The sequence below is a fragment of the Leuresthes tenuis genome, unplaced genomic scaffold (genome assembly GCF_036924035.1).
Source record: "Leuresthes tenuis unplaced genomic scaffold, fLeuTen1.0.hap1 SCAF_11, whole genome shotgun sequence".
Taxonomy (NCBI): Eukaryota; Metazoa; Chordata; class Actinopteri; order Atheriniformes; family Atherinopsidae; genus Leuresthes; species Leuresthes tenuis.
The window spans coordinates 24,737,654-24,757,865 of record NW_027325365.1 but is presented as its reverse complement, the minus strand read 5'-3'; the positions used below and the strand labels follow the sequence as shown (position 1 = coordinate 24,757,865).

Sequence of the window (20,212 nt, the reverse complement as noted above, 5' to 3'; positions counted from 1 at the left end):
TAGAAGACGCTACGCTTTCACAGCCATCTTAACTACCCTCAGGAGGTGAAATGCAAGATGGAAAACAAGTGTTCTCACTTAAATGACAGTAAGACTGAGGTGTTTATTTTTGGTACCCCCAACACCTCAGTAAGATTAGCAGGCCAATAAGGGACCTTGTCTTTCAGTCTGTAGGCCTTTGCCAGGACTTTTGGTGTCATATCTGATTGTGATTTTAAAAACCCACAAACTCTATGGTAAGAAGTTGTATCCCATGTATAAGAAGACATCATAATCAGGGTTTTTGAAAATTTGTAGGGGGCGCTACTGAGCCATTTAGCTCCAGCCACACTCGATATATTCTTTACATACGTATTAGGTCGTCAGCATGGACTACTGTGGCAAGTTTCATGACCTTGTGATGATGATATGGCTTTCAACCCATAAATGCCATGATTGTTTTTTAAGCTTTACATGGGTGACAAGAGTACGTTTCTGAACTCCTCTGTCTTTACTCAAACTTCAGACATCTTTGATTGCTTTTAGCTGCTCGAGGAATCGAGGTTAGCGTTTAAGGGGGATTGTGAGTGTGCAGAGGTGGCTCCAAAGCTGTGGAGCAGCCTTAAATGTGCCCTTTCTGTTGATTCTTTGTGAAGACATATTGTTTTCTCTTAATTTATTTAGTATTTTTGCCATTTATTTCTATGAGGAACAACTTTTATATCAAGATTTTATTTGACTTGTCTCGTCTCTGTCTGCTTCTGCGTGTTTTTAAAGTATGTTGTATTGTTCAACATTGTTATTATAGCTTGTTCTGTTTTGCTCCTCTTGTGTGTTCATGTTGAGTATAGCCTTTTGGTCAAATTTGGTTGTTTTGAATGTGCTTTATGAATAAATTTGATATCTAAATTAAAGGTACCATGAAAAGTTTTGACTAGTAGTTATGTAATAGAGCAACTTTATCATGAGCATATTCCTGATTTCAAATCAATCTCAGCGATGCTCACAGTGCCATGCAGTCTTGAGTTAACAGCTCAAATATTGGACAAAGACTGCGCTTCCATTCCTCATTACCTGGCTGTTCAGATTTTTTTAATTCACCCCCCCAAAAAGGCTTGACAGGAAGCGCACTGAAGTAATAAATCGTGTTTTATCCTTGGTCTTTGTTTACTTTTATTATTAGGTCATAAATCTGAAAACGATTAAAGCAAATACAACAGGTTACATATGATAATATTAATGAAATTGTAACTTATAAATAGCTATTTTACTATTTACAATAACCAAAACGTTGACTCTTTAATATATAATCATTCTTCTTATGAATTAAGGTAATGAATTAAACATTAAACACAGTGCACCCAAAAGCTCAAACACAATCTCTTGGCCAACATTAGTAGCTAACATTAATAGCTAAATGCTAGCAAGATCTAGCTAAGCTCTAGCCTGGAATTCTAGAGTTAGCTTAGGATGCTAACGGGAGCTATTACTCACATATACTCACATTCTCATATCACTTTCTCAAGACTGCCAAACCAGGCGCTCACACCAAAAGCGTCTTGAGCTGCCAGCTGCCATTCATTTTCAATGTAAACTGGCGTCGATGAGCGGCTGGCGTTGTGAGCTTCATGGGCGTCGTGAGCTTCATGAGCGTTGTGAGCTTCATGAGCGTTGTGAGCTTCATGAGCGTCGTGAGCTTCATGAGCGTCGTGAGCTTCATGAGCGTCGTGAGCTTCATGAGCGTCGTGAGCTTCGAAAGGTGAGAGAGGCTCAACTTTATGCAAATGAGCAGCGACGCGACACAGCCGATCTGGATTCTGAAGGCGGAAAAAAGGCAGAAAAAGGGCAGAGCGAGAGTAAAAACCATGGAGGAGAAACTTATTATATCAGGAACCGATGTATCGATGGATTATTAAATATGCCTGCTATTTGTAAACCCCGCCCCTTTCGGCCACTTCGGCTTCTCTGGCCGCTTCGGCTTCTCTGGCCGCTTCAGCTTCTCTGGCCGCTTCGGCTTCTCTGGCCGCTTCGGCTTCTCTGGCCGCTTCGGCTTCTCTGGCCGCTTCGGCTTCTCTGGCCGCTTCGGCTTCTCTGGCCGCTTCGGCTTCTCTGGCCGCTTCAGCTTCTCTGGCCGCTTCAGCTTCTCTGGCCGCTTCGGCTTCTCTGGCCACTTCAGGCAGCAGAGGCGGCGGGTTGTGAGCACCCTGAGCGACCACAGCCGCTCAAGACGCTTTTGGTGTGACCCCCCCGGTAACAGTGCGGCAGGCATCAACACATGATATTTACAAACGACACGTTATTAGCAGGCTATTTCCCAGCTAGCTGCATGTTGTGATAGACTACTCACAATGTGTTAATAATCTATCCTTTTTATGCTCTCGTTCCTTAGGCAACAGCAACCATAGATATATATATATTCGTTACATTCTACTCCGGTACTGGAGTTTCAGACTAAAAGCATAGCATGGAACATCATGAAATATTACACTACAGCTTACCAATGGGCTGTGTGCCTATGGCAAGCCATTTTAACATTTAATAGCCAGACTGGATATGTGTTGCAGATATCTGTAATTCAGTTTTGCCTAGTCAAAAAGAACATTTCAGATATCCACAACTACATTCTTGCTTGGACAAATTACGTCACTTTAGCCATTCATGTGTATGGGGTTTGTCATTACAGATATCTATAATTCAGTTGCGGCTATCCGCTACGTGAATTACAGATATCTGTAAGTGAATTGCGACTAGTCATAATTCCATTTATAGATATCTTTATTTCACCTCAAATAAAGATATCTACATGTCCCTTTTCAGATATCTTAAATTAAGTTTTGACTTGGCAAAATGACGTTGCAGATATCCGTAATTACGTTGCGGATATCTGCAACTGAATTGTCTGTAATGACAAACCCCATACACAACTGGCAAAAGTGACGTAATTTCTCATAGCAAGAATGTAGTTACTGTAATATTTTGTTACAACTAGTCACAATTACGTAACAGATATCTTGAATGAAAAGTCCAGCTATTCAAAATGTAATTACGACAAGTCAGAAAGACGTTGTTGATATCTACACTGTTAATTCTGGATAGTCAAGCATAGCTTTTAAATGTTAAAATGGCTTGCCATAGTGTATCTCTGTCAATACCTGGATACAACTGCTGTAATCAATAACACCAGAAGCCACACAGACTTTTCAAAATAAAACAAAGAGGTATAAATCCCTTAAATAAATTATTCAGAGCTAGAAATAATGACAAAATAATAAAAGTCTTGACACTGACGCAGGCTTCAGCTCACCACATGATGATGTGGATGTTTAATGTTTTCCTACATGATGTTGTTGACGCTCAGCGTCTTGCTTCGTCTGAAATCAATGTTCGATATCAAGTTACAAGATGATTTATAGAATGACTCTGTTGACTTGTTCATTCATGAGGAGGAAGGTAACACCCAAGCTGAAGTGTCCTGTTTAAGATAAATCCCACCCATGAGGGGTAATGAGTTAAAAGGTTCGGGGCTCAGACATTTTGCAATTTAGGGGTCACAATTCCCGTCATGTCACGTGGATGCTGCCCTACACAAAGCAAAAGGCTAGATATGAGATCCTGTCTCACGGTTGCTAATCTTTTGTGATTAACACACTGCTGTGTTTTTGGAAATGTGAACAAAAATATCTGTTCCGTGTTTGATGCTCATAAACACTAATGAGACAGTTTCATGCCTACAGTTTCTGTATTTTAGTGATTTGTTTACTTTACAAAGCATTCTTCTGAGATTCGTGAGATGGCAATGATGAGAGAATAGATCTTACTTGGCTCCAGGCTGTCCATTTGTGGCAAAAAGACAAACGTTCAGCCCCACCAGCATGGGTGGGTGGTTTTTGCGTGTGATCAGTAATGATAGATCCTATTCAGTGGGTCTGCTCCTACGCCCTGCACCAGCTCATGAGTCGGGTAGAAATGATGACAAGCGGTGAGGGAGGAGCTTATCTCTTAAATGGAGGGAAAGCGCTTTCCGGTTGTGGAGGCGTCACTTTTAAACAACCACTATCTATTAGAGTCAAAGTTCTCAATCTGTGGTACTCGTGTTACCAGTGGTATGTGGAAGAAAATTCTTTATCAATCAGTTTCACAGTTAAAACAGCTAATTGACTGTTATAAGTAAAACATTTATGGGAAGCTTGTAAGCTGAGGTTGCCAAAAAGATGAGTGGTTCAAACACACTATGATGTGAGCTCCAAATGAAAATCACAGTAGAGGTGTGGAGGAGAACATTTCAAGCAGCCCCATAGAAACTCAAGACAACTGAAGAGTGAACCACAAAGTGGTGCTAGCTGCAACTCCATCAGCACCAGTGAAATCTCCATCGGACCTGCTAATAACCAATGCCCCAAAACGACAAGGAAATATGATTTAAGGTATCTGGAATTTGGCATTCAGCTTTTGTGGAGAAGCGGAAGAGCTGAGGCTGCAGTGATGTGCGATGAAGTTCTGAGCAACGAGTGCATGAAATGAAGCCATCACATCTTACATTGCATCTTTCAACCAAACATGCAGGACTGAAGGATAAGTCAGTTGTTCTTTTTCTTAAGAAAACGGGATGAACTGTGGTGGTACTTGATGTAAAAAGTTTGAGAAGCACTGTATTAGAGTAATCAAGGTTTATCGTGTCATTAATCATTCTCAATATAAATGTGACAGAGAATAGGACTGACCAAGAATCATTTCCTATCCAGTGTACAACCAGGAGTCCAACTTATTCAGCTGGGTCAACTACTTTAGTCATCAAAACAACCCTGTTGTGTTTGTATTAACCATATAATCAAGGTGTCCGTATATGTGGTTTGTGCCGCTGGATCTGAGGAGGACAGACTGCTGGCACATCAGGTTCATTATTTACTTGGTGGGGTTGAAACATTAAAAACCAGCAAAAGAAAAAAATATATTTTAAAACAAAGATGCTCTTTCAATAGAGGAGAAAAAGCATTTAATATGATAACGCATGATAAAGCACACATACAGTAGATGATTTAATAAGTTTTATATTGTCTTTTATTGTCTCTGATTTTACTGAAAGCTGATTTTACCACAATACATGTTCTGTCCAGCAATGAAGTTTGTGGATGAGAAAAAGATAGTAGCAGAATGTTTCCTTGCAATTTTTCCATTTCATTTGGGCAAGAATAGGAATGAATGTTTTGGAAAACTGCTAAGGATGTTACTCAACTCCTCAAGAGATGGCTTACTGGGCTTCCTTCCACAAACGTTTGAGGAGATACATTATGGTCGCTGAAACATGTGCTCTACCAAACAGTAGAGGAGGACATTAAAGGTTTAAGTAAAGTGCTCAGAAAAGCATTGTTCTGCTCCTGCTAACCGTGTCCCTTTCTGAGTTTGGAAAAGCTTGCTGCGTGATAACCAAAACATTTTTCCATGCACACAAACCACAGATGTTCCTGTGCTTATATTGTGAGAGTCTGGTGCTGCTAGTGCAAGATTTAATCAAGGTACTCACATTAGAAGAGGCGTACATAATTGCACAGGGCTTGATGAGTGTGCACCACATCTCTCAAATTAGAGACTGCAGATGGAACGGTCATACCTTTCACAGCTCATCCTGCTGCATTCAGGAGGATGGAGGGAATTCATCAACTAAAATACATTCTGTAGGAATTTGTGAGTGACAGCTGGCGGTCAGAAGCAGCACCTGAGATGACTCAGAGGAAACTGTGGTTAATTTGGACCTGAACATAGCACCAGGAGATGGGAAAAAAACGAGGTAATTTGTGACAGAATGTTCCAAGTGTGTCTTTAAAAAACGGATGCTGATGTCTTAAATTACACTAAGCAGTGATCCTTAATCCCATTAACATTTCAATCACATTAACATAATCACAGAATCGTGTTTTCATGGGTTCTGTAATCATCTTGTAATCAAATGCAGTTTTTGAAGTGCACCTAAATGTAGCAACAACCTCAGTTCCCAAGTGTTAAATGTTTTTTAAACATCCTCAAATGGAGCCAATGATACAGCACGTTCTAAGTTCATTTTTTCAACTGCTCAAGTGCAAGCCTCACAATTTATAGTCAAAAGGAAATTAAAAATCAGGGTTGTTGGACATCACTGTGAATGTTACATGCTAGGGTTGATTTCTTACACAGATTTTTTTTTTAGGACCTAAAAAGGAAATTGCAGTTGTATAGATGGGTATGACAGGTAAGGGAACACATGATTCTGAGGTAGGAAGATAGTCTGCTGCTGTGACACTGTAGATTACATTTTTTTGTCACCAGAAGTGGCCAAATGAAAATGAAACGGCTAATCATAACTGTGCAGGGAACCATGCTGCGTGAATGAGTCTCTGGCTGTGTTCGGATTTTCATTTTTGAACACAATTACCCACAATATAGTTTTCACTATACAGAACACTTACGAGGGGATAGAAACAGACAGGTATTGATACATTTCACATTACAACATTAAATGCAACAGTGTTTCATATTTCTATTCATTGTAGTATAAATCTTATTCTTATTCAGGTAGGCACATGCAAAATCTTTGCATGTTTGCCAGTAGTGGAGAACATGTCATTTAAATCTCTTTAATCACCACTGACATAAACTTTGATACAAATCTGTGCAGAGCTGTACTTTTTTTAATTTTATTTTCTATTGCATTGTGTACCACTTGCACATATCCTGCCTTCAGCTGTAACTGTATGATATTCTTGAACAAACCATTTAAAAAGTTAGAAAAAAACAACTTAAACCATTTGAAACAACAGTTTATAGAGCCACAGTTGCCCCGTTGTAGTAGTTTACTAACAAACTACATTACGGCTACATGATCAAAACTTCTCAAATAAGGTCTTTGTACATATTTTATTAATAGTTTCTCAAACTTAGTGTCTCAGGCAGAAAATGATTAAAAAAAAATTAGCTTAGCAGGCCTCGTCAGCTGGTTAGTCAGTCACAGTAGCGGGCTGTGCATGCTCTGTAAGCTCCACAGCTGCTGGCTTCAGGCAGCAGATGTGATGAGTTTGTAGTGTGCTACATAGTAAATAAAAAGTTTCAGTTGAAATTTCTGCACTAAAACAGCATCAAAAAATGGCTGATTTATTAAATAGTAATACTACATAGGACGCTCGTTAGTTTCAAGTGGCTTGTCACCAGCAACCTGTTTTAATTTAGCTTTACTACAATCTCAGACCATTAGAAGGAGTTTCCTTGTGATCAGCAGAGGACCTAAAAACTCAAATAATCTTTAACACTGTTCTTTGAACCTAAGTATTGCTCTGCAATGCAAAAAATGCATTCATATTTGCACAAATAAATTATGCGCCCTTTGAAATTCCCAGAGGCCGCTCCAGATCCTTTTACCTACTTAAAACAGCTGTTGAATGTTTGGACAAAGTCTGTAAAAAGAGTTTTCCAAGATGGTGAAAGAGGGGAAAAAAAAAAACCTTTGTTAGCTAATTAGGACAGTGGCTAACCACCTCTAATGTTGTCCTGCCAGTAGCACACAAAAGTTGACACAATCTAGTTTAAATGAAATAATGAGCCAAAGATACAGTTTCTTTATAGTTTAATTCCCTGACAAAAAATGGAGAAGAAGAATGAAATGTTGATTTACTTTGTCAGATTAATTATGTTTGTGATTAAATGGAAATTTCTTTCTAGATTAGAACAAGTAATGCACATCGCTTCAACAATAATGGAACAACACTTGTTTAGAATGAGTCACATCTGATCTTCAGATTCAGAATAATATTGCATTGTTGGAAACTAATAATGACAGTGAGTCATTTGCTTGTTCTTTTGTCACATTTTATTTGGTTGCATTTTGTTCTTTTGTGCGGATACAGTTTTTTGCCAATCCCCTGAGCTGCTCTAATGTTACATTGTGATCATGGGTCACTCTCAAGCACAGAATTCCAAACCTGACATTTTGTTTGGGACATATACTTGTTTTATTCTAAGACACTTCAGTGATACTTTAGTCTTTATAACAATTTATGTTGACATAATTTCCAGATAAAACAGTTTTGTCTTATGTGCTCATCAGTTTCTCTTTATCCGATGTTTACACATCCTTAAAGTGGATCATATTAAAATGTTTACGCCAAAATGTAGGAGCTCCTTAAAAAGTAATCCATATAGACAGGACAACAAGGGTGTGTGACACAAGACTGAAAGCAATTACACCTCCAGTTGCAAGGATTAAAAGAATGGATATCAAATCTTTAATAATGATGATGAGGTGGGTTACATTCCCATGTAAAACACAGACTGACTCTGTAACCAAAACAGCATGACTCATGCAGTTTGGGTGAGACAGATAGTGTGACAGAGAAGGGCTAAAGGCTGTTTTTAATATGGGATGTGGGGCTTAGCCGGCCTAATAACTCAACGCTGGTCTGGTTGATGAGAATAGCCTGCTATCTCTATGTGTGTGTTTGTGTGGGTGTCTGAGCCTGTGTGTTCATGCATCTTACAAAGTGTTTGTCTTGGTATTAAACAAGCTATTACAATTTGTCCCTCACCAAAAAAGCAATGGATGAATTTTTGGGATTAACAGCTTAATCATAGATTTTCTCTTACAAAATGTCACAAGAACTTCAGAAATTGACGTCAGTAGGAAAATGTAATTAATAGTACGAGGTAAGGTTTCACAGTTCTGCTCATCCTGACTCTATACACAGTATTTGTATTTTAAACAGACACCAAGTCTTGGCCCGAGTGTAGTTTTTTCCTTTGCCTTAGGACACACTCACACAAGACTTATGAATCTTTTTTTTCGTTCGTTTGTTTTTGTTGCTGAACCTTTGAGAGTACATGTAATGTGTGACACTTTGCATTATACACACTCTCACCATGCTTAGATCTGTCTTTGCTGTTGTGTTGGGAAATCATTATCAGAGAAAGACAGAAAAGCATAGCAACGGAGGATGAAAGATATGGGATTGTAATGCACTAATTGTGTTTGTTCTGTACTGCACTCTCTCTTTCCTTCTCTGTGTCTAAAGCCCCTCACAAATTCTTACAGACAAGTACTTTGTGTTTGCTTTTTTCCCTGTTTTTTCACTAATACATATATATAACATTATATATAAAATAATGTATGACATTATAATGTATGACATTATTTTATATAGGCCATGATTGTTATTGTTTAAATGACCTCATTCTTCCTTTTACCCTTTGTATGCGAATCACATACGTATGCTTGGTATCATCTTCCATTTACAACTCATGTTCATGGTGGATCAAACATCAAACAAGCTGCTGCTAGTGTCTACAGAAGTGAGTCAGGGTTCTTGTGTGAAACAGGGGAGATTGACCCTGGTGTATGTGCTTCTTTGTGATGGATGTTATGCCGTGCAGAGGGGCTGACAGAGAGGGTAAGATAAAGCTTAGCGTTTGGTTATTAGGGGACCCAAATGGAGAATAAGCTAGCCTGTGTGAGAGTGCAGCTTAATGTGTGAGTAAAAGTAATAAAAAGACATGCAACATCCTTAGCTGAAGGGCGGCATAGAGGTATGAAATTATGCATGATAAAAAACATCCCAGCTCAAGTTTTCGATGCCTGTCTGGAAGATGTTTTTTTGAAAATAATCTTCCTTAAACCAGTAGACTCTATGTTAACCACATTGTCCAGGTGTCACCCAATGTGAACTTATACACTTATAGAATTTAAAGTAAACTTTTGCCATGTTATTAAGTAAGAAAATTCAAATTAGGCACAATGTCATCGATTGGGCTGCACAGTGTCAACACAGACTAGAGGTAGGCTGCACAAGCTACAAAAACAGGGTGCTCTCAAGTTGTCCAGTAGTTCCCTCTGATGTGCAATGGTTATTAGCCATGTTGAACAAGATTCCAAACTGTAGATGGACTTAGAGAATTTGAGGTAATTTAATCTCTTAAATCATTATGTTTTGAAAAACAAGCTATTAGAAACATTAAAATAAACTCAATAGCAAGCTAAGTTAATGATATTTTAGCTAGTAACGCTGAAGTGTTACCGTTAGCTTTCAGTTTCAAATTACCAAAAGTAACACTAAGAGATGTTAGTTGAAAGCATAATTAACAGACTTATGTGCCATTTCCCCCACAATTTTCTCCCAAAGTTGTTTTAAGAAAGCTCTGCATATTATGCTGAGATGGGATTGCCAACTCCCTGATAAATAAACACCTCATTGGCAAGGCTGGTAGATCCGATTGCCTTCACCCTTCCTGGCGTGGTGAATTTTTTTAGCCCCTTTTTTTGTGAGTTAAACGATTTTGTAACTATTTGACTCGAATTGAATTAGATGCATATTTGAGTGACATGAACACATGGAAAACAAATTATCATCCAGCAATTCACTTTAATACAAAATTAACTGAATAAAATAAGTATCTTTCTTAAGCAGAAACCTGCCCTGCTTAACTTAAAACTATAGAAATGAATATAAAACAATAGAAAGAAAGCAGAACATTCATCCTGTACCTCCTCAACCAATGGGATGAGCGTATTCTGTATTGTCATACTCGTGTGTGAATTTGCTGTTAGCTCATTGGTCACAGAGCACGAAAGGGCCTGGGAACAAGTTTACCGCACATTTTCATATAGAACGCCCTGTTATTCATTTTCATTGGCATGATACTGACTATTTTTTGACTCTCAAAGTAATACGGGACAAAGTGAGTCCCTTTTCAGCTCAATACGGGGTGGGTGCTTTTGTTTCTAAATACGGGATGATTCCGTTTTTCAAGGGGCGATTGGCAATCCTGTGCTGAGATATGCCAAGGTTATTGGCTACTAGCTCTTTGGTAATAACTTGTTGGTGCAAAATTACTTTCTAATGTCCGTCAAATTGTGGTATCTTTGGAGTTTTAGACGTAATTAAAAAAAATGTGAACAAATCACCTGTCCTCACAACAGTCTGCCTTATAACAAAGTGCCTAAAAATACAATTCAAAATGGACTCTTTGTTAAGGTGTCTTTTTTGCTCGAAAGATTCATAGGTCATTTTTAGGTGGCTTAAAAACACTTTCCTGTGAAACCTGTCAGGTACAATGACTGGAGTGACAAGGAAAGAAAAAGCTGCCAATCTCCAAAGAAGAACTTTGAACGACCTTCAGAAAGCCTGGAGAAATACTGCTTAAGATTACAGCAAGTCCGGCTGCTTGAAAGCTAAATATGTAGTAAAAAGGGAGTGGATCAAGACTTTTGTACACTATGTTTTAAAGAAAGAACTTTACAAACAGCCTAAGGTGTGCAAATTGTATTTATTTTCTTGTTATGAAAAGAAATCAGTGTTGATGGGCAGGATGCCTTGAAATCCAGAAGAGATGATTTCCAAATTGACTGTGGGGACAGAACGCAGCATTTTTCATTTTATTTTTCTTCATTTTATTTGTTTTCACTGTTGTGGATCACCATTCTATTATTGCATTGCCTTGCCAATCCTCAAAAGCACGGAGCAGTGACACACACATCAACACCACCCCGAGTTCTGTCATCAGCTATCCGGCCGTCCGTGCGAACTGAACGTGATTTCAATCTGATTTCAAGCTGGTTTTTGAATTCCCATTTATCGTCGTGAAACAACTCCTCGCATTGCTAATTTTCTTTTTCAAACTCTCCCTTACCACCTTTGTTGTGATAAAGTGTTCTACTGGTTTACTGTTGGAGGAAAGAAGGAAATAATATTGGGGTGGCAGTTTTTTGTATTTGTCATTTATCTAATATCATGGCTTTGCTTCGTGTAACGTTGTAGTTCACACTGTAATGGGGAAGCCTGTGGTTTGTTCTTGAAAGGACATGAACCTGTCTATGAATATGGCTGATATAAAAGAGAAATAAACAGGGCAATTTGATCCCTGTGGCATTGTGTGTTTTGTGCAGGCAGTCGTGTACGCAGGACTTGTCCACTGACTGAATTCTTACTGTACAAACACATTGTAGATGTCAGTTAACAGAGCAGCGATGATCCATAATTTCCACAGTATGGCGTAAAACGTGCCCTAAGAAACCAATATGTTTTATCATCCAAGGAAAGGGGACAAATCTATTGAAGTAGGAGCATTAACTGTGTCCATGTTTAGTTGCACTGATAGTCAGCGTTACCATTAAAATGATAGATTTAGGATATATTTATGCCACTTTGTACTGCACTACTAACAAATATTATCAAAAAAATTTGCTTTTTAAATACTAATTCATGTAAAAAATGACTATGTAAGTAGATATTAATTTTGCAATGGAATCAGTGCCAACAACATTGTCTCCTACAGTTAACACAACTTCCCACAGCACCACTGCAGACAGACACACATACAGCTCCTGCCTTTATTAGCAGTGAACACTTGAGTTCACAACACCGTGCTGGCTGTTGTCGCCTGCAAAAAAACCCAGTTACTGTCGTCTACCGGTTAGTTGCATTTCAGGACCATTTTTGAAGACAGCGTGGGTTTTACAGCTTAGAACACTAGTGCAAACTGGAAATATGCTCTGATTATTTAAATGTATCTTTTAATAAAAAATAAAATAAAATATTTCATATGAAACAGAGGGAGCAAGAGTCTATATCTGTGTGTGTGTGTGTGTGTGTGTGTGTGTGTGTGTGTGTATGTGCATTGTTTTAAAGGAAATGGAAAATGATAAAACATGATTCAATTTCAGGTTCAAAGAACTCAAATGCTGCCAGTTCTGTTGGTGGAATATTTGGGTGCCTGAGAGTGGGCACATAATGTGTCTAACTGCATATTGGAAATGGTTGTTTGCATGCCATCTCCATTTTTAACATGTACTTACAGCCGTTCAGTTTTTTTTTTAGGCCTAAAATGATCAAACTTTTCATTTCTTACTCACTCAAAAGAGGCAAAATTTGCTAAATGTATGAGAAGCTTCTGAGGAAGACAGAATGATCATTTCAAAACTCCAAAGTAAAAGTGTTTGTAAAGTTGCTTTTTGCCGGTTTTTGACCATTTTAAATGACTATCTGAATATTAAAGCACTTCCAATGTGCTCACTAACACGTCCATTCTCTGTCCCATTTCCTCAAGGTGCCCGCGGTGAATAGGACGATGGAGACTTTAACTTTCCTTTTCCTCCTCCTCCTCCTGTTTGTCAGTGGATCCTGTGATGACGTAAAGTACATCTCCAAGAGGAACTCAGGTAGGAAGAAGAACCTCAGTGTTTGTCTTCTTTTTTTTTCTTTTTGGCAGTTTATTTTTTGAGATCTCTGTCTCTTCTTGCTTTGTTTTTATCTTTTTGTTACTTGCTTTGTTTCACTGCCATCCTTCTTCTTTGGAATTACTCATCAGTTGTTTCTCAATAAAGCAACCCGTTATCACTCTTATCCTACCTTTTTTGTTAAAAACATGCTCCACCCCCACCCCTCCACCCACCCAACAATTTTCCCCACTCCTGTTCTTTCTGTTGCATTGACATCTCGATGTTGTTGTTATGTACTTCTACTTTACTTCAGCCAGCTCTTCCTTCTCTGCAATCACCACCTCCTCTGCTCTCAGATAACACTCCTCTCTGAACTCTATCTTCTAGTTCAGATGGCAGTATCTCTGTGTCCGTGCCTCTCCTTTTTTGCTGAGGAGGTGTAATGATTGGCCCGTCTGAGTGCTGCTGTCGTTGGGCTTGCTGCTCTGCTCATTTGTGTATCAGCGGGCCAGCTGATGACAGCTCTGCTGATGATCTTTTATTCATAATCAATTTGTTGTGTCTTGCTGATTGGTTACACAGAAAGAGTTTGATTGGGCTATTGACATAATGCATGCAGCCTCAATAATGCTTTGTGTCATTCTGGATGAAGTATTAGAAATACTCTGGGGGTGTTGAGGTGAGGTGCACTTTCACTGCCTTGCACTGAAATTCAGTTTCACACTGTCCCTGTACATAAAATAGAGATGATATCAACAGCATCTGTAATTTTAGTGTTCTGTGCTCCTTCCAAGTCTTAAAAGTGACAGAAGCTTAATTCTTTAGCAAACTTTGGTAATCTCATTATTACAATCCACTTATAATTGATTATCCTGTATATAATCCTGTCTTACAGTTTTGCTTGCTTTTAAATGAGTGTTGGTCCTGGTGGAATAATAAAAATGGGTTTGCGGGCAACCATCGATATTCTGTCTTTTTCTTTTCTTTTTTGCCATGAGGAATGGATCCTGCATCAACACTGTGATTTCTAAGAGTAGCTGGACAGCTTGGGCTGCCTCAACGGGGGGAAATAGGGTAATTTCATGTTCTGGACTGAACCTTTTAGGATTTGATACCATTTGAAGCAGAATTTGTTGACATTTATGTTTGCGCTGCAACCTACATGCAAAGCATAGAAAAGCTTTGAAGAGGATCTGGATCGTGCAGTAAGGCAGGCCCGCTGGCATCTTTAGTTGAAAGATCTGCAAAGAAGATGCCTGCAACATTTCCAGGCATGTTTTTGCACGTTTTTCCTCAATAAAAACATGCTCCCATTCGACACCGTCTTATAGGGACACAGTCACTGCGTTCATTTTTGTTGTGTCAAGCATGAATTTTCAATAGTTTACGTCCAATTCTCACCATAAAAGATTTGAAAAAGGTTATGAGGCATGATTTAAAAAAGAATCTCAATATATAGTATATCAAAGTATATCAAACCTTAAAAATGCCTCATATTGTTGTGCTTTAGAATGCATTATAAACATGATAATCTTGCACAGTGTTACAGGGTTCATTTTTAGGGAAACTTAAAATTGGAAAACTGATTAATTTTCAATCAGACTAACAGACTAAAAACTGTAGTTAAGCTGAAACGATTCTGGTCTCCTGTCAGAGTAAAGCCCAATCTTTGCCCAGTTTTATCTTTTCTCACCTCTTCCTTTCTGCACGTCTGTGTTTCTGGCGCACTCGCTCTCCATTGTGCTCACTGTGTGTGTGGGTGATCTGGTGGGAGTTTCTGTTTGGTATTTGCTATGTACGCATGTGTGTGTGCTTGCAGGCATTCCTGCATGTGTGAAGTGTCCGCTTCTTACCATACGAAGTGGTGTGTGTGTGTGTGTCTCTGTGCTGTATATATCCAGGTTTTGAAGATATGTCTGCGTGAACTCCCCAGAGTGTGCTTCAATGTATGCTCTCTGGATGTGCGCTGTCTGTGGGTGTGTTTTTGCATGTGTGTGTGTGTGTGTGTGTGTGTGTAGGAGAGGAGTGTACAAGGCAATTATGTGATCAGAGCAGAGCCAAACGGACATTTATGTGGGCGAGCCAAAGATAGGCTGTTAGATCTGTTCTCTCGCACAGACTGTGTGTGTGTGTGTGTGTGTGTGTGTGTGTGTGTGTGTGTGTGTGTAACAGGAGACCATATGGATAGGAACTACCATTTCCTCGTGTCTCCCTGCTGTGCTGCATTGCTTTTGATACAACACCTGCTGCAGCAAATGCAGACAAATTGTGATGAGACAGAGCAGATCGAGGGGTGGTGGTGTGCGATCAGACATTTCATAGAGATAGTTTGACATATAAGACAAATAAAGTAAACATTATATTTGTGCTTTTGGGGAGAAAACAGTATATTGCTGCCTGTCTTTTGTGTAAATCCTTGTCTGTATATGCATAAATATGCATATATACATTTTTATGTCAGTGTATATATGAGTCAATATAAAAAATCTTAAATTTCATTAAATACAAATGCATATGAACAACAACATATGATATATTACACTGTCATTATTTATTTAACAAAAAAGTTACTTCAGGTTAAAATGCAGAAGCAGTGTCCATCCCATGATTGACCAGTTTGTAGAACCACCTTCCGCAGCAATAACTTGAAATGACTGTTTTCTGTATGATCTGTTCAGTCTCTCACTTTGTTGTGAAGGAATTTCGCCCACTCTTTATATTGTTGCTTCAGTTCATTTAGATTTCGAGGCACAGCTCTCTTAAGGTCCCACCACAGTATTTAAATCAGGTTGAGTTCTGCACTTTAACTGAGTCATTGCAACACCTTAATTCTTTTCTTTTTCAGACATTCTGTTGTAGATCTGCTGCTATGTTTGGGATCATTGTCCTGTTGGTGACCCAGTTTCAGACAAGCTTTAGCTGTCAGACAGATGGCCTCACATGTGACTCTAGAATACTTTGGTATACAGAGGAGTTCATGGTGGAGTCAATGACTGCAAGGTGTCCAGAACAAGCCCAGATCATCAGCCCTCCACCACCGTGCTTTTTAGAAGAGGCTTTCTCCTGCAACCCTTCCAAACAAGCCATCCTTGTTCAGTCTTTTTCTAATTGTGCTGCCATGAACTTTAACATTTAACATGCTAACTGAGGCCTGTAGAGTTGGAGATGTAGCTTTTGGGTTTTCGTCTGACCTTGGAGTGAGTTTACCGGGACGTCCTGATACACACTACACATTACAACTGAAGGTGTTTCACATGAATGTAGTGGAAGATGCATCATGAAGAGCACATTTTAAAATCTGCTCTGTAGTAAACAAACAGCATGAAGTAAACGTGTCACTGGGCACAACATGAAGCAATAAGCACGTGTAGAAATGTAAAAGAAAAAAGTGAGATCCAAGTAGAGTAAAGCTAATACTGCAAACACTGTATATGCAGAGAACAGTAACTGTTACACACTTTGTATGACTTTTAAACTTATGAGGGGCAGAATAAACCATCAAAATCCTGTAGCTTGTAACGTTTGCTGAGCATACTAATAATAATAACTTGTGCATATATCCACAGTAATGTGCTTGTTATCTGAAATAGTTTGTTGAGGAATTTGAGATTATCTGTCAGGTCACAATTCAAACACAAGGCCCTCGACCAAGCAAAAGGGGCTGCAACAGAGGCTGTGCCTCTATCCAGGCCCTAACTGGTGAGGGGGATCCCTAAATGGGGACACACCTCACCGGAAAATAGTCCGACTTACTTTGATCCCGAGCAACACGCATCCAGTTTGAAGCAGATCAGGCAGACAAAAAAAAAAAGTTTATTCATGACTCAAAAAAGAAAAAAAACTGTCATTTCAACTTATTCTGATGGAGAACTAGAAGCAGCTGATTCCGTTCAACATTTCTATTCTTGCCACAGAGAACTTCAGCATGTTAATGTTTAGTTGTATCCCCTGCTTTTAAGTAAAGCAGTTTGCCAGAAGTCCAGGAATAGGGAGCACAGAGTCTTAAGCTCCATCAAGGTATAAATTTAAGGGTCATAACTTGTCCTTTTGCATCTTCTTAAACCTCCTGACCATCCCAGTGCTGATTATTCCATGCTAGATTCTTTATGTATCTCACTAGAGGTTGTATTGTGCAGTCCATATGCCATTCATGAAGTAGTGGTTTCAAAATAACAATTGTACAGCTTCATGACAGTAGCAAAGTAGCTGAATGCTCAGTCCTTAAAATCTTTTGGACTTTCAGGACCTGTAGCTGAGCTGGAATCCAACCAATTAACATATAAAGATAAGGTCAAAATGGTTTTTACAAACGGATCATTTTTATTCACATGCACAAAGGCAGATTTATTTGGACAGATGGAAAAAGCTTGATTCATGACTACAAACTCTGGAAATGTTTGCGACCACTGAACTGAAAATTTGACTGCTTCTAATTTGAAGACACAGAATTGGAGGTTAAATGCATCAAAAAAGTTATTAAATCATGTCATCTATCAAAAAGTTACATTTAATTTATATCACAGTCCCACCAAATGATTGAATAATCCCAATCTCATCCCCTGAAACAGATTAATACATTGGTTATTTTCTTCTTAAAAGATATTTGTCACTACTGCACAAATAATCGATCTAATATATTCAAATCTTTTTTCGAAGACTTCTGTTTTTATTTGAAAATCCTTGTTCCACTAAATTGTTGGTCATGGGTGCATTTTATTTCACAGCCTGAAAGCAAAGTGATTTTTTTCCCCTTCTTTTTTAAGACACATTTCCAATCTTTTCTCTGAATAAAAAACTTAATCAAACGTCTAACATTATCATGGCTTTATGAACATGCGGGATTCATTTTTTGAGGTAATTTTAGTAACCTTACTTTTTGGCTTTTGCTGTAATTGAATTGTCAATGTTTTTTTTTTTAATTATCGTCACTTTTATTACTAGACACATTCATTCAGGTTGAGGATCTTATTTTTCTTTCTATGCCATACTGAATTGTGAGGGGAAAAGTTGCAACTAATGGTGTTGAAGTAACTACTTTTACACACTGGCAGAGCTGCTTTTTCGATAAGCCCATTTTACTGAAAGTGCTAATGAGCTCGACAGTTGCTACACAGGCGTGCCAGCACTCGAGATAATGCCTGGAAGTCATACTGGCACATTTGTGCGTATCCATACACACACATACAAACATATTTCACACATCGAGGCGAAAGGCCCACTTTTGCACCTTCTTGCTCTTGTTTTATGTGTGTTTACCCAGGCAACAAGCACGTGTGGTTGTTACTCATACATGTACACACTGACACACATTACATGTCGTAATGTGTTAATTGTGACACTTGGCAGTTGACAACTCGTCCACGGCTCCTCCTTCTTCAGCCTTCTCACTTGGTCTCAGTCGAGGCGAGATCTTAAAGTCTTAAAATCACGCACAAAAGCGAAAGAGGAGTACAGATTGGGAGCGACAGGGTTAACCAACTTTTTTTTTTTGGATTCCAAAAGGTCTGATTCAACAGAAGACAAAGGTAAAATGTAAATATAACATAAAATAAAACATTAGTCCTCTTTGTATTTGCTGTACTGTTATCTACATTTAGTAATTTAATGTATACAGTGTTCAGTGAAATTCTCTCCTGTCCTTTCTTCTTCGCCTCTTTTAGACAACGCTTTGCTTCTGGCTTCTAGATCATGCGATGATACTTAACTTTTGTCACTTGTGAGTTTGTGCGCCCGGGTGACTGAGTTACCCTCTGTGTCTTTCTGACACAGCAAAAAGTCGAGATCAAGATTTCAGTATTATCTGATCACAAAGCGTGCAAAGCGAAGCTAACAGAGTATACTGCATTTTGTGTGCGTGTACGTGCAGGTTAGTGTGTGTTAGTCCGTGTGGGTGAGACAGAGACAGAGGCAAAGACAAATAAAATGTTTCACACATCTGTCATAGAGCAAACAGACACAGTAAAAGACAATGTATGTGTGTGCTACAGTTCACCCACACATTCACTCACAAACTGCACGCTGCAGCTGATTCTTTGCATTTGAAAAGCACCTGAAGTTGAGCAAATTTTGAACTTCATGATGTCGACAAAATTTTCCTCGTGAAACGTCGACACAGTCAGTTTCCACGGTTGGCTGTGATCAACTTTGCTGCACAATGAGCACAAATGCCACAACAGTGGCTTCTCTAGAAAAAGGACTTTGGTAGAACAACTTGATAACAAGCAAGTTGAATATCAATTTGATATAGAGCTTTTTTTAAATCTCTTACAAATGCTTAGTAATAAGAATTCTTTAAAGATGCATATGAATGGATCTGTTGGATCACCAATAATTCTTCTTCCGCAAAACACACTTTTTGAGAGGAGAGCAGAACCCCTCCTAAGGACTGTTGAAGTTAATTTTTTACCTACAACAACCGTGACTTAAAAACTGCATTTCCAGATGGGAAAATGAATCATTACTTTTTTCATTTTACAAACAGTCAAAAGAAAATATGTTTAATTTATTCTGAAATACAAGTTAGGTTAGGCAAATTAAGTTTGTGAAAGTGTGAAACATTTCTCCTCACCAGAGTGTTGAGGCTGCTGTTGTTGGTCACGGCAGGACTGGGCTGGAGGGCTGGAGCCTATCCCAGCTGTCGTTGGGCGAGAGGCAGGATACACCCTGGACAGGTCGCCAGTCCATCACAGGGCCACACAGACAACCATCCACACTCGCACTCACTCCTCAGGTTAATTCAGAGTCACCACTTTTGGACAGTGGGAGGAAGCCGGAGTACTCGGAGGGAACCCACGCATATGTGGAGAGAACATGCAAACTCCACACAGAAAGGCCCCAGCCGGGATTTGAGCCTGGAACCCTCTTCCTGTGAGGCACCGTGCGACCACAAGCTGTATTAATTTTACACGTTTTTGTAAGATTGGGAATTTTTTTATTTGTTCTTAAGTAAAACAAAGTAAAACTAGATAATTTGGCAAATATTTTGCTCTTTGGCTCCCCTTACAGTAATGGGATGTAACATCACTGTCATTAAAACAAATCTCTGTATGTACATCCATAAAC

At 38.9% G+C, this 20,212-nt stretch overlaps 1 protein-coding gene across 2 annotated transcripts in view; it reads left to right on the top strand.

Moving 5' to 3' along the window:
• The window catches only part of il1rapl2 (interleukin 1 receptor accessory protein-like 2), a 421,604-nt gene that overhangs the window by 67,311 nt on the left and 334,081 nt on the right, over window positions 1-20,212 (top strand). For both annotated transcript variants that reach the window (XM_072396229.1, XM_072396230.1), the window contains exon 2: window positions 13,039-13,150. In XM_072396229.1, coding sequence (XP_072252330.1) covers window positions 13,060-13,150 — 91 coding nt within the window. In that variant the 5' untranslated portion in view covers window positions 13,039-13,059. The remainder of the gene's footprint in view (window positions 1-13,038; window positions 13,151-20,212) is intronic.